At 41.9% G+C, this 14487-nt stretch overlaps 1 protein-coding gene across 3 annotated transcripts in view; it reads left to right on the top strand.

Annotated features, from left to right (window-relative positions):
• The first annotated feature begins 10939 nt into the window (after window positions 1–10939).
• LOC139540435 (choline transporter-like protein 5-B) overlaps window positions 10940–14487 on the top strand; it is an 88719-nt gene continuing 85171 nt past the window's right edge. For all 3 annotated transcript variants that reach the window (XR_011668194.1, XM_071344251.1, XM_071344250.1), the window contains exon 1: window positions 10940–11122. Coding sequence is in view for 2 of the 3 variants with exons in the window: in XM_071344251.1 (XP_071200352.1) it covers window positions 11086–11122 (37 nt within the window). In the remaining variant the exon portion in view is untranslated. The remainder of the gene's footprint in view (window positions 11123–14487) is intronic.

Genomic DNA, 14487 nt, shown 5'->3' with positions numbered 1-14487 from the left:
CAGGCTTTTTCAATCTGCCTAATGCAACTTCAATGTCTGTGCAATTACTAATCTGCTATCGTAATTAGATCACTCAGTTGTCACAGATAATTTTTCTGCGCTGCAGGTAGTGTTTAAAAAGGCTTCCAAGGTTTGTAATTTCCACTTAAAAATGTCAGACTTGATTTGCTCTGACATAAAATATATCAACCTCTACAAAAATGTCCATGAATTATAATGGACACAAAACTCACATTTCCTGTTGCTGCAGGATTATTTTCCTGCTGTGAGAAACAGGTCAAATTAAGACAGCACACCTGTAGATGGGTGGGTATATGACACGAACATCTAACAACTCAAAAGTTTTGAGTTTGAATCTCATCATGGACAACTTTAGCATTTTAGCTAATTAGCAACGTTTCAACTACTAACTACTTTTTTGCTACTTTGCAACTACTTAGCATGTTAGCTAAGCCTTCCCCTAACACTAACCTTAACCGTTTTAGCTAACCCTTCCCCTAACCTTAAACCTTTAACCTAACTCCTAAACTTAAATTGAACCTTAACCCTAGCCCCTAACCCCTAGCCTAGCTAACTTTAGCCAGCAAACTAACATTAGCCACCTAGCCACCTATCTAGAATTCATATCACATCGTACGTTTCGCAAATTCGTAACATATAGTACGTTTTGAGAATTCTTAACATATTGTACATTTTTCAAATTCGGGACATGCAGTGCATTCGGAAAGTATTCAGACCCCTTCCCTTTTCCCACATTTTATTACAGACTTTTATGGCCTTTTATTACGGCCATTGTATTACAGCCTTAATCTAAAATATATTTTAAAAAATGTAATCCTCATCAGTCTACACAAAATAACCCATAATGTCGAAGATTCTTCTTTTTTTTGTTGGTGCAAATATATTACAAATAAAAACAAAAATATCTTATTTACTTAAGTATTCAGACCCTTTGCTATGAGACACCAAATGGAGCTCAGATACATCCTGTTGCCATTGATCATCCTTGAGATGTTTCTACAACTTGATTGGAGTCCACCTGTGGTAAATTCAATTGATTTGACATGATTTGGAAAGGCACACACCTGTGTATATATGGTCCCACAGTTGACAGTTCTTGACAGAGCAAAAGCCAAGCCATGAGGTCGAAGGAATTGTCCATAGAGCTCCGAGACAGGATTGTGTCAAGGCACAGATCTGGGAAAGGGTACTAAAACATTTCTGCAGCATTGAAGGTCCCCAAGAACAGTGGCCTCCATCATTCTTAAATGGAAGAAGTTTGGAACCACCAAGACTCTTCCTAGAGCTGGCCGCTTGGCCAAACTGAGCAATTGGGGGAAGGGCCTTGGTCAAGGAGGTGACCAAGAACCCGATGGTCACTCTGACAGAGCTCAAGAGTTTCTCTGTGGAGATGGTAGAACCTTCCAGAAGGACAACCATCTCTGCAGCATTGCACCAATCAGGCCTTTATGGTAGAGAGGCCAGATTGAAGCCACTCCTCAGTAAAAGGCACATGACAGCCCGCTTGGTGTTTGCCAAAAGGGACTTAATGGACTCTCAGACCATGAGAAACAATATTCTCTGGTCTGATGAAACCAAGATTGAACTCTTTGGCCTGAATGCCAAGCGTCACGTCTGGAGGAAATCTGGTACTATCCCTACGGTGAAGCATGGTGGTGGCAGCATCATGCTGGGGAGATGTTTTTCAGCGACAGGGAGACCAGTCTGGATTGAGGGAAAGATGAATGGAGAAAGTACAGCGAGATCCTTGATAAAAACCTGAATGACAAGTGTCACGTCTGGAAGAAACCTGGCACCATCCCTACGGTGAAGCATTGTGGTGGCAGCATCATGCTGGGGGGATGATTTTCAGTGACATGGAGACTGGTCTAGATTGAGGGAAAGATGAACGGAGAAAAGTACAGAGAGATCCTTGATAAAAACCTGCCTCAAAGCGCTCAGGATGTCAGACAGCGGCGACGGTTCAACTTCCAACAACCCAAAGCACACAGCCAAGACAACGCAGGAGCGGCTTCAGGACAGGACTTTGAATGTCCTTGAGTGGCCCAGCCAGAGCCCCGACTTGAACCCGATCGAACATCTCTGGAGAAACCTGAAAATAGTTGTGCAGCAGAACTCCCCATCCAACCTGACAGAGCTTGAGAGGATCTGCAGAGAAGAATGGGATTAACTCCCCAAATACAGGTGTGCCATGCTTGTAGCGTCATACCCAAGACGACTCGAAGGCTGTAATTGCTGCCAAAGTACTGAGTAAAGGGTCTGAATGCTTATGTAAATGTGACATTTCTAAAAAACAGATTTTACTTTGTCATTATGTGGTATTGTGTGTAGATTGATGAAGAAAAAAACAATTTAATCAATTTTAGAATTAGGCTGTAACGCAACAAAACATATTAAATTAAATGGGTGATGGACATCTACAAACTAATACATACCATATGAAACAGAACATATCATACTTGCAATGCGTTTTTATGTACAGAATAATACGAAATGCTCTGAGACCAGGTTGGTATAATACAGTTGAAGTCGGAAGTTTACATGCACCTTAGCCAAATACATTTAAACTCAGTTTTTCCACATTTCTTGACATTTAATCCTAGTAAAAATTCCCTGTCTTAGGTCAGTTAGGATCACCACTTTATTTTAAGAATCTGAAATGTCAGAATAATAGTTGAGAGAATGATTTATTTCAGCTTTTATTTCTTTCATCACATTCCCAGTGGGTCAGAAGTTTACATACACTCAATTAGCATTTGGTAGCATCGCATTTAAATTGTTCAACTTGGGTCAAACGTTTCGGGTAGCCTTCTACAAGCTTCCCACGATATGTTGGATGAATTTTGGCCCATTCCTCCTGACAGAGTTGGTGTAACTGAGTCAGGTTTGTAGGCCTCCTTGCTCCCACACATTTTCTATAGGATTGAGGTCAGGGCTTTGTGATGGCCACTCCAATACCTTGACTTTGTTGCCCTTAAGCCATTTTGCCACAACTTTGGAAGTATGCTTGGGGTCATTGTCCATTTGGAAGAACCATTTGTGACCAAGCTTTAACTTCCTGACTGATGTCTTGAGATGTTGCTTCAATATATCCATATAATTTTCCTTGCTCGTGATGCCATCTATTTTGTGAAGTGCACCAGTCCCTCCTGCAGCAAAGCACCCCCACAACATGATGCTGCCACCCCTATGCTTCACGGTTGGGATGGTGTTCTTCGGCTCCCAAGGATGAACCTGTAAGGGGTGCGTAACTGGTGGCAGGGAAGTCAGACACAGGAGAGCAGAACTAGGTAATAGCCGGAGCAGTTTAATTCCAAAATCAACGGCATCAAGAAAATAATAACTTGGGTACAAAACCCGACGCGCACCAGTCAACATGTGCACAAGCACTTACAAACAAACAATACCACACAAAGACATGGGGGGAACAGAGGGTTAAATACACAACGCGTAATGAGGGAATGAAAACCAGGTGTGTGGGAAAACAAGACAAAACAAATGGAGAATGAAAAATGGATCGGCGATGACTAGAAGACCGGTGACGTCGACCGCCGACCACCGCCCGAACAAGGAGAGGAACCGACTTCGGTAGAAGTCGTGACAGAACCAGACTTGTGGAGGTCTACACATTTTTTTCTGAGGTCTTTGCTGATTTCTTTTGATTTTCACATGATGTTATGCAAAGAGGCACTGAGTTTGAAGGTAGGCCTTGAAATACATCCACAGGTACACCTCCAATTGACTCAAATTATGTCAATTAGCCAATCAGAAGCTTCTAAAGCCATGACATAATTTTCTGGAATTTTCCAAGCTGTTTAAAGGCACAGTCAACTTAGTGTATGTAAACTTCTGACCCACTGGAATTGTGATACAGTGAATTATAAGTGAAAAAATCTGTCTGTAAACAATTGTTGGAAAATTACTTGTGTCATGCATAAAGTAGATGTCCTAACCGACTTGCCAAAACTATAGTTTGTTAACAAGACATTTGTTGAGTGGTTGAAAAATGAGTTTTAATGACTCCAACCTAAGTGTATGTAAACTTCCAACTTCAACTGTATATCAATTATAAGACATGCATTATTCATGTATGACATGCATAAGACCAACATGCAAGGAATTACATAATAATAATAATAATTATTATTATATTAACTCTACTTCTGCATGCTTATTAAATCAAATAAAAGTTTATTGGTCTCTTACACAGTTTAGCAGATATTATAGCGGGAGCAGCAACATGCTTATGTTACTAGCTCCTAACAATGCAGTAAAATGTCCAACAAGTTGACAAATATTTGACATTTTACTGGATTGTTAGGAGCTAGTAACATAAGCATGTTACTTCTCCCGCTATAATATCTGCTAAACTGTGTAAGCGTCCAATAAACCGTTTTTTAAATTTAATAAGCATGCAGCAGTAGAGTATAATAATAATAAAAGGTCATATTATTATTTTATTTCTTGCATGTTGGTCTTATGCATATTTTCCTTAGAAAAGAATGTACTCCATACATTTTCCCTGACACTCAAAAGTCCTCGTTACATTTTGACAGGAAAATTGTCCAATTCACACACTTAGCAAGAGAACGTCCCTGGTCATCCCTACTGCCTCTGATCTGGAGGACTCACTAAACTCAAATGCTCCGTTTGTAAATTATGTCTGAGTGTTGGAGCGTGCCCCTGGCTATCCATCAAAAAAAATATTTAAAAAATTGTGCCGTCTGGTTTGCTTTTACGGAATTTGAAATGGTTCATACTTCTACTTTTGATACTTACAGTGGGGAGAACAAGTATTTGATACACTGACAATTTTGCAGGTTTTCCTACTTACAAAGCATGTAGAGGTCTGTAATTTTTATCATAGGTACACTTCAACTGTGAGAGAAGGAATCTAAAACAAAAATCCAGAAAATCACATTGTATGATTTTTAAGTAATTAATTTATATATATACTGTATAAATATATATTTTTTTACAAAGAAATCTATAAATGTCAGAACAAGTCCAATTAACAACCCAAATAGCACTGTAACAGTAATCCAAATGCAATCTACAGCCAAGTACGTACTGTATATACACCACTTATAGTTTAGCGTAGAAAGGCATCACAAGAGATTGCATGAGCAACTTAGGTCAATAAAACTGTAGTGGATTGGATGTCATCGTTAATACCAGAGCTATAGTGTATATTTCTGAGGGAATGAAATATCTCAAACTGCATTCTGATCTCCAGTACTAATCAAGATGTATAATCTGTAAAGCAGAAAACAGTTACTACAATTTTCATCTCCATAAACGACTCCTCATTTCAGTGCAGAAAATCAGTAAATCACCATCTGATCTGCCTGGGGGAAGTCAATCCCTTTTTAATGATTGCCCTTGGGCAACTTGAGTAATTTAAATGGGTTTCATCGACAGCAGCATTAGAGAGAGAAAGCAGTTTTGGGTGTAAATGCTTTGGTAATCAGGCCACATAATGAGGGATGGTGTTCTGGTGGTTGCTAAGCCACTTGGAGTTGATTAGTCTAGTATCAAATAACTTGTACTTTAATAATCATAGTGGAATTAAAACAGATTCCCTCTTATTTGATGACGAGGCATAGGTTGTAAAATAATGATAAAGTCATTTTATATTAAAGTACTTCAGACACTACATCCTGCCAGGATCAAGCCTATAGCCTACTACATACAGTATGTATACTCTATGGCCTTTCCTACCTTCTGCTGCCACTCCCTGGCCATGCCCATATAATGTAGTGTGTGTGTGTGTGTGTGTGTGTGTGTGTGTGTGTGTGTGTGTGTGTGTGTGTGTGTGTGTGTGTGTGTGTGTGTGTGTGTGTGTGTGTGTGTGTGTGTGTGTGTGTGTGTGTGTGTGTGTGTGTGTGTGTGTGTGTGTGTGGACGTGTTTAACTATTCTTGTGGGGACCAGAAGTAAACAAAGTAAAAATTGACCAACTGGGGACATTTTGTTAGTCCCCACAAGGTCAAATGCTATTTCTAGGGGGTTTAGGGTTAAGGTTAGAATTAGTGTTAGGGTTAGAATTAAGTTAAATATTAAGGTTAGGAGTTAGGGTTAGTTGTAGGGTTAGGGTTAGGAGCTAGGGTTAGGTTTAGGGTAAGAGTACGGGTTAGGATTAGGGTTAGGTTTAGGGTTAGGGGTTAGGGAAAATAGGATTTTGAATGGGACTGAATTGTATGTCCCCACAAGGTTAGCTGTACAAGACTGTGTGTGTGTGTGTGTGTGTGTGTGTGTGTGTGTGTGTGTGTGTGTGTGTGTGTGTGTGTGTGTGTGTGTGTGTGTGTGTGTGTGTGTGTGTGTGTGTGTGTGTGTGTGTGTGTGTGTGTGTGTGTGTGTGTGTGTGTGTGTGTGTGTGTGTGTGTGTGTGTGTGTGAAGATGGCATGTCTTTCAATTCAGTGCATCTTCACTTGTACATTTTAAATGTGTGTTTTATATTTGTGTTAATTGGACCCAAAACGGTGTTGTATTATTCAAACCTTTTCATATATGTATACATTTACCATCAACTTCATTCTCAACAGTCAGTAGTTTTTCTTGTCAATTTCAGTGTGTTCAGGTGTGTTGGCCACACCTAATAATTGGCCACACATGATGGGTATCCTACTAAGCAGGTTTGAGGAGTTAAATCAAATCAAATTGTATTTGTCACAGGCTCCGAATACAACAGGTGTAGACCTTACCGTGAAATGCTTACTTACAAGCCCTTAACCAATAACGCAGTTTAAGAAATATAGTTATTTTTTTAAATATTTAATAAATATACTAAAGTAAAAATGACATAACAATAACGAGGCTATATACAGGGGATACCGGTACCGTGTCAATGTGCGGGGGTACAGGTTAGTTTGTAAAGTGACTATGCATAGATAAACAGCGAGTAGCAGCAGTGTAAAAACCAAGGGGGGGGGGGGGGCAATGTAAATAGTCCGGGTGGCCATTTGATTAATTGTTCAGCAGTCTTACTGCTTATGGCTGTTAAGGAGCCTTTTGGTCCTAGACTTGGCGCTCCGGTACCGCTTGCTGTGCGGTAGCAGAGAGAACAGTCTATGACTAGGGTTGACTGGAGTGACAATTTTTTGGGCTTTCCTGACACCGCCTATATAGGTCCTGGACGTCAGGAAGCTTGGCCCCAGTTATGTACTGGGCTGTACGCACTACCCTCTGTAGCGCCTTGCGGTCAGGTGCTAAGCAATTGCCGTACCAGGCAGTGATGCAACCAGTCAGGATACTCTCAATGTTGCAGCTGTAGAACCTTTTGAGGATCTCAGGACCCATGCCAAATCTTTTTAGTTTCCTGAGGGGGAATAGGCTTTGTCGTGCCCTCTTCACGACTGTCTTGGTGTGTTTGGACCATTCTAGTTTGTTGGTGATGTGGACACCAAGGAACTTGAATCTCTCAACCTGCTCCACTACAGCCCCGTTGATGAGAATGGGGGCGTACTCGGTCCTCCTTTTCCTGTAGTCCACAATCATCTCCTTAGTCTTGGTTACGTTGAAGGATAGGTTGTTGTCCTGGCACCTCACGGCCAGGTCTCTGACCTCCTGTCTGTAGGCTGTCTCGTCGTTGTCAGTGATCAGGCCTACCACTGTTGTGTCATCTGCAAACTTGATGATGGTGTTGGTGTCGTGCCTGGCCATGCAGTCATGGGTGAACAGGGAGTACAGGAGGGGACTGAGCACGCACCCCTGGGGGGCTCCAGTGTTGAGGATCAGCATGGCAGATGTGATGCTACCTACCCTCACCACCTGGGGGCGGCCCGTCAGGAAGTCCAGGATCCAGTTGCAGAGGGGGGTGTTTAGTCCCAGGATCCTTAACTTAGTGATAACCTTTGAGGGTGCTATGGTGTTGAACGCTGAGCTGTAGTCAATGAATAGCATTCTCACATAATTGTTCCTTTTGTCCAGGTGGGAAAGGGCAGTGTGGAGTGCAATAGAGATTGCATCATCTGTGGATCTGTTTGGGCGGTATGCAAATTGGAGTGAGTCTAGGGTTTCTGGGATGATGGTGTTGATGTGGGCCATTACCAGCCTTTCAAAGCACTTCATGGCTACGAACGTGAGTGCTACGTGTCTGTAGTCATTTAGGCAGGTTGCCTTTGTGTTCTTGGGCGCAGGGGCTATGGTGGTCTGCTTGAAACATGTTGGTATTACAGACTCAATCAGGAACATGTTGAAAATGTCAGTGAAGACACCTGCCAGTTGGTCAGCACATGCCCAGAGCACACGTCCTGTTAATCCGTCTGGCCCCACAGCCTTGTGTATGTTGACCTGTTTAATGGTCTTAGTCAAGTCTGCTACGGAGAGCGTGATCACACAGTCATCCGGAATAACTGATGCTCTCATGCATGCCTCAGTGTTGCTTACCCCGAAGCGAACATAGAAGTCATTTAGCTCATCTGGTAGGCTCGTGTCACTGGGCAGCTCGCGGCTGTGCTTCCCTTTGTAGTCTGTAATAGTTTGCGAGCCCTGCCACATAAGACGAGCGTCGGAGCCGGTATAGTATGATTCAATCTTAGCCCTGTATTGACGCTTTGCCTGTTTGATGGTTCATCGCAGGGCATAGCAGGATTTCTTGTAAGCTTCCGGGTTAGAGTCCCGCACCTTGAAAGCGGAAGCTCTGCCCTTTAGCTCAGTGCGAATGTTGCCTGTATCCCTGGCTTCTGTTTGGGGTATGTACGTACAGTCACTGTGGGCACGATGTCCTCGATGCACTTATTGATAAAGCCAGTGACTGATGTGGTGTACTCCTCAATGCCATCGGAAGAATCCCGGAACATGTTCCAGTCTGTGATAGCAAAACAGTCCAGTAGTTTAGCATCTGCTTCATCTGATCACTTTTTTTATAGACCGAGTCACTGGTGCTTCCTGCTTTAATTTTTGCTTGTAAGCAGTAATCAGGAGGATAGAGTTGTGGTCGGATTTACCAAATGGAGGGCGGGGGAGAGCTTTGTATGCATCTCTGTGTGTGGAGTACAGGTGATCTTTCCAACAGGACAATGACCTGAAGCATACAGCCAAAACAATGCTGGAATGGCTTCAGAACAAGAATGTGAAAGTCCTTGAGTAGACCAGCCAAAGCCCAGACTTGAATCCCATTGACAATCTGTGGAAATACTTGAAGATTGCTGTTCACAACTGATCCCCATCTAAATTAACAAAGCTTGAGAAAATCTGCAAGAAATTATGGGAGAAAATCCCCAAATCCAGATATGCAAAGCTGATCCAGACATACCCAAGACAACTCAGAGCTGATCCAGACATACCCAAGACAACTCAGAGCTGATCCAGACATACCCAAGACAACTCAAAGCTGAGCCAGACATACCCAAGACAACTCAAAGCTGATCCAGACATACCCAAGACAACTCAAAGCTGATCCAGACATACCCAAGACAACAGAGCTGATCCAGACATACCAAAGACAACTCAGAGCTGTGATTGCTGCCAAAGGTGCTTCAACAAAGTATTGATTCGGGGGTGTGAATAATGAAACTAGATATTTCTGTGTTATATTTTTTATAAATTGGCAACAATTTCTAAAAACACGTTTTAAGTTTTATCATTATGGGTTATTGTGTGTAGATGGGTGAGAACCAAAATCTATTTAATTAGTTTTGAATTCAGGCTGTAACACAACAAAATGTGGAATAAGTCAAGGGGTAAGAATACTTTCTGAAGGCACTGTAGCTGTAAAATATAGATAGGATCTGTGCTGTCACAAGAAGTCCTGCAGAGGACAGTGTTTCTCCACAAAGGGTCCATGTTAAACTCAAGAGATTTTGCACAGTAAAATAGTGAAAGCTGTTTGAGAGAAAGCTATGGGCCAATGTTTCCAAACTCCAGTCCTCCAGTACCTCTCAACAGTACACATTTTTGCTGTGGCCCCGGAAAAACACCCCCGATTCAACTTGTCAACTAATCATCAAACCCTAAATGAGATGCGTCATCCCTTCACACAGGAATAGCTGCCATGATTGGCTTTTAGGTGCCTCTGCTACCACACGTAATATGAAGACTGATGATCGCTGTGTGGTACTCATACACACTCATTTTGTTGAATAAGGTGAGTTTGTCCGGGGCTACAACACAAATGTGTTACTGGAAGGAAGAAACACTGCATAGGCTAGCAAACATTCATAATGTCACATATACAGTAGCATACTTAAGCAATAAGGCACGAGGAGGGGTGGTATATTGGCAATATACCATGGCTAAGGGCTGTTCTTTGCATGACGCAACGCGGAGTGCCTGGACACAGCCCTTAGCCAAGGTATATTGGCCATATATCACAAACCCCTGAGGTGCCTTATTGCTGTTATAAACTGGTTACCAACGTAATTAGAGAGGTAAAAATAAATGTTTTGTCATACCTGCGGTATACGGTCTGATATACCACGACTGTCAGACAATCAGCCTTCAGGGCTCGTACCACCCCGTTTTATAAAGAGGGATATAGTAGGCTGACTATATTTGGATATTCCATCTGTAGATGCTCTACAGACTATCAGTAACATTTCAACTAGCTACTAACCCTAACCTTAACCCTTATCCTAACCCTAAAGTCAACCCTTACCCTAATCTTTATTCTGATCCTAACCCTAACTGTAACCTTAGCATGGAGTTTCTTATCGACAGATCGTTTGATGACAGAGCATCTACAGATGTACTATCCAGACTATCCAAATAAAGCATGACCAACTGTAGTGTGACCATATTGCTTTCAAATGTTACTAATACATTCACAATATAGATCATTGTCACTATGTGCCAAGTGTGAATCAGGTCTACATCGAGATTCATGTAAAACATTTTCATTGCAATCAGTCCTGGTGTCTGTGTGCCTTTAAGGGTTTTAATCACACAGTTGATGACGATATATCGTGCTGTAAACACCGCTGACGCTCAGCTGCGTGGCGGAGACAGCTCAAACCAAGGGCTGCAGCTGCTGTATTTACGTAGACTGGGCCATTAAAACGCTGTATTCACATCTCACGCCTCATATGCCATCTCAAAGACGGTGCAGAATCTCCTGTCAGGTGCAATGGCTAGAAAGACAGACATTCCTCCTTCATACTATGGTGAGTCGCCACATTCGTCTTTGTTTAACGTCGGTAACCTCAAGTTCTTTCTTCAAGACAACAAAGGGTAGCCTACAACGATATTCTTCAAACGCTATTCTGACTTTGGTTCTTGGGGCGGCTTTTCGCGCTGGGGCTGATTTACAAAATGTAACGTTAACATTGAAGCAAGATACAATGTAAGAATGTTATGTCAATGTAACGTTCATAGAAAGCGCTACAACTGTATGCCGATAATTAATCATGAATGGAGCCTAACGTTACCAAATTAGAAATTGCTTCGCGATAATATTTTAATTTGAAAGTAAGCTACTGGATATAAAAATGGTAACGTTAAGATATTGTTTCTGTCACTCGAATCATGAAATGTAACACCAGGGGAACTATCAATCGTAGTTTGCTATGGAACTCGACCGTAGTTTTTTAATATATTTTTAAAAACATAATACAGTGCAACCTCTTGGGGATTGACACTTGGCATGTAGTGTACCTAGCTAACCGTATTGGTACAACATGTTATTGTTACAGTATTAAACACATAATATAGCCTAATTCTAATGATTTAAGACTGTTTTCTTTTCCCCAACCGTTGACAACAGATGAAAGACTTAAAGTATTGTTTTGATGAAGAAAAAAAGTGAATTGCATCTGAAAGCCAAGACGAACAACAATACTCATAAACATGTCCGTTGTTGTTTGGCAAATACAAGGCAAACGATGTAAAAGACAATAGATTTTTCCCTTTGTCCCTAGGTGAGAGTTGTCCTCTGGTCGGCCAATGGATATTCAATCTCTGAAGATTTACTGTCCATTAGCTGGTCCTCTTTGTTAGGTTGTCTCTGAAAATCCAGGACTCGTGCCAGATGCCATAGAAACCACATTACTACAGTGTTTCAAGTGTGAAACGACATCTTTCATAAGCAGTAACACAGTAATAACACAGTTTATCACAGATTGTCAGACAAAGGAGCACTAATACGAAGACGTGGATGTTGATTAAGGCAGCCCCCCCCGCACCTCTCTGATTCAGAAGATCCATTTCAGTTGAAGGAATTCAGTTGTACAACTGACTAGGTATCCACCTTTACCTTTCCCTTATAGTAGTGTATTATGTAATTACAGTATAATAGTCAATACACCAAGGGCTTTTTGACTCATGTCTGTTGGTTATTATAGACAGTGCATGTCATGGCATCTTATAAGTAACGGTTTTACAGTCATTATCATAGGAGGTGAACCCTCATTATAATCAATCATTTCTGTACATGATCATTCATTATAATTAGGGTCAAGCCATCCATATTATTGGTGAATTTGTTAAGACCGCTAATTCAGCCAGCCCAGTTCATGTTCTGACAACTGGCAGAGGTATATAGAATTGTCATTGTCAGTAAGTGACATAGTCAGTCTACTCAGTATGACTTCATGGGAAAGCTGCAGTGTCTCTCATCTCTCCCTACACACTGACCCTGTGTTTCACTCAGTTCCCATGACTCCAGGCCCCTGCCAATCATGTTTGTAGCCTGTCAGCTGGAGATGAGGATTGGCTGCAGTGAAATAGACTCTCGCTGCCATCTCTGGAGACCTCCAACTGCCCACTCAGAATTCAGCCCACACTTGAACATTGTGTTGAAGCTGTACATACAGTACAACACTATGTTCAGAACTTCATGTTATAATGAATAGTGCATGTTTATGGTACACGTGAGTTGATCATGCTTGTGCCAAAGCAACATTTCGGTGTTTATTGTCGAGAGATTTGGGATAATCTTACGCTCCTCCATCTGAAAACGAAGCGAGGCCCTGCGTCTTTAAATGCAGCCTGGGCAGTTGGAGACGTAGCCAGTGGAGCATGGCATGGAGTTGTGCCGACTCCCCATGTTCAGGTCAGCTGCTGTGTCCAAGTGGCCTCTCTGGTGCTCAGTCAGCCAGCCTGTCCAAATGGCCTTTCACAGGCAGCTCAGGACAGGGCTGTCAAGCAGAGAGGGATGATAGGTGCAAAAACTCTATAGTCCTCGCCAACCTGCCTCTCTAGCAAATGGAAATGCATGGTGATGGTCACACACACACACACACACACACACACACACACACACACACACACACACACACACACACACACACACACACACACACACACACACACACACGCACGGACACTAGTCAATCAAGCACCAATACACATCGAATCAATGCACACTTGCAGACATGCTCAATTTGTGCACTTTCCATCACACACCAACATGTTAAATCATACATTTGCAGTCATAAACAGTCCCTTCATTCATCCTCAACCTATTATAATGAATCCACAGACAATACTTTCATCACTAATGCATCCTGAATGATGTTAAGTCATTCATAAAGGTAGAAAATACTTAATAATCACTATCTGACAAGTTAGTAAGTGACTGTTTAGATTGAGTCTCGTTCAGCAACAAAAGTGTTGAGCTGGTCACCTTGTTAATTAACACATTTCTCACATGTTCAGGTTGCCTGAGCATGGCATTCTCACACCCAGGCAATGCAGACTTTTCACAGAGGCTGACAAAGAGCTAGGAATACTTTTTTCAAAGACTCCTCTCCTTATAAACTAATGCGGTCGTAGTTCAGATGCCTCATCCCTTCAGACAGGAATAAGTGCCATGATTGGCTTTTTATTTAACTAGGCAAGTCAGTTAAGAACAAATTCTTATTTACAATTACAGCCTAGGAACAGTGGGTTAACTGCCTTGTTCAGGGGAAGAACGACAGATTTTTACCTTGTCAGCTCCGGGATTCAATCTAGCAACCTTTCAGTTACTTGCCCAACGCTCTAACCACTAGGCTACCTGCTGCTTTTAGGTGCCTCTGCTATCACACGTAATATGAAGACTGATGATCACTGGGTGGTACTCCTACACACTTTAATGTACTCTTTATAATGCTCCTACTCATTCTATTGAATGAGGTTCTTCCCCTATGAAATCCTGCAGTGCTTTTCTCTGGCTACTACAGCAGGATATCACGGTTCCCTGATGTTTTTAGAGGCTACAGAAAGGTATTCACAGTGCTGGCAGGCTTGAGACAGTAAATACTTCCACAAACTCGCTTCGTATCACGACAGGCAAACATGAACTGCCTTTTGTAAACCCTGTGCGAAGTGAACAGAGTTCTAAATGTCCAGCTTTGTCTCCTTGTTACAGGCAACGCTATGCACGAAGGCTTTGGATATCCAGTTTGCAGCATGAATACAGTCCCTTTCTTTGTTGGGGTAGTGGGCTAACTGACATTATACAACAAGTGGCTCTAATGTAATTGTGGATGCTGATTGATTAAAACTGACAATGATTTATTAAACACAACTCAACGAAACAAACTGTGTA

Source organism: Salvelinus alpinus, chromosome 15 (assembly GCF_045679555.1).
Source record: "Salvelinus alpinus chromosome 15, SLU_Salpinus.1, whole genome shotgun sequence".
Taxonomy (NCBI): Eukaryota; Metazoa; Chordata; class Actinopteri; order Salmoniformes; family Salmonidae; genus Salvelinus; species Salvelinus alpinus.
Note: the sequence above shows the minus strand (reverse complement) of the source record. Positions and strands in the feature narration are given on the sequence as shown.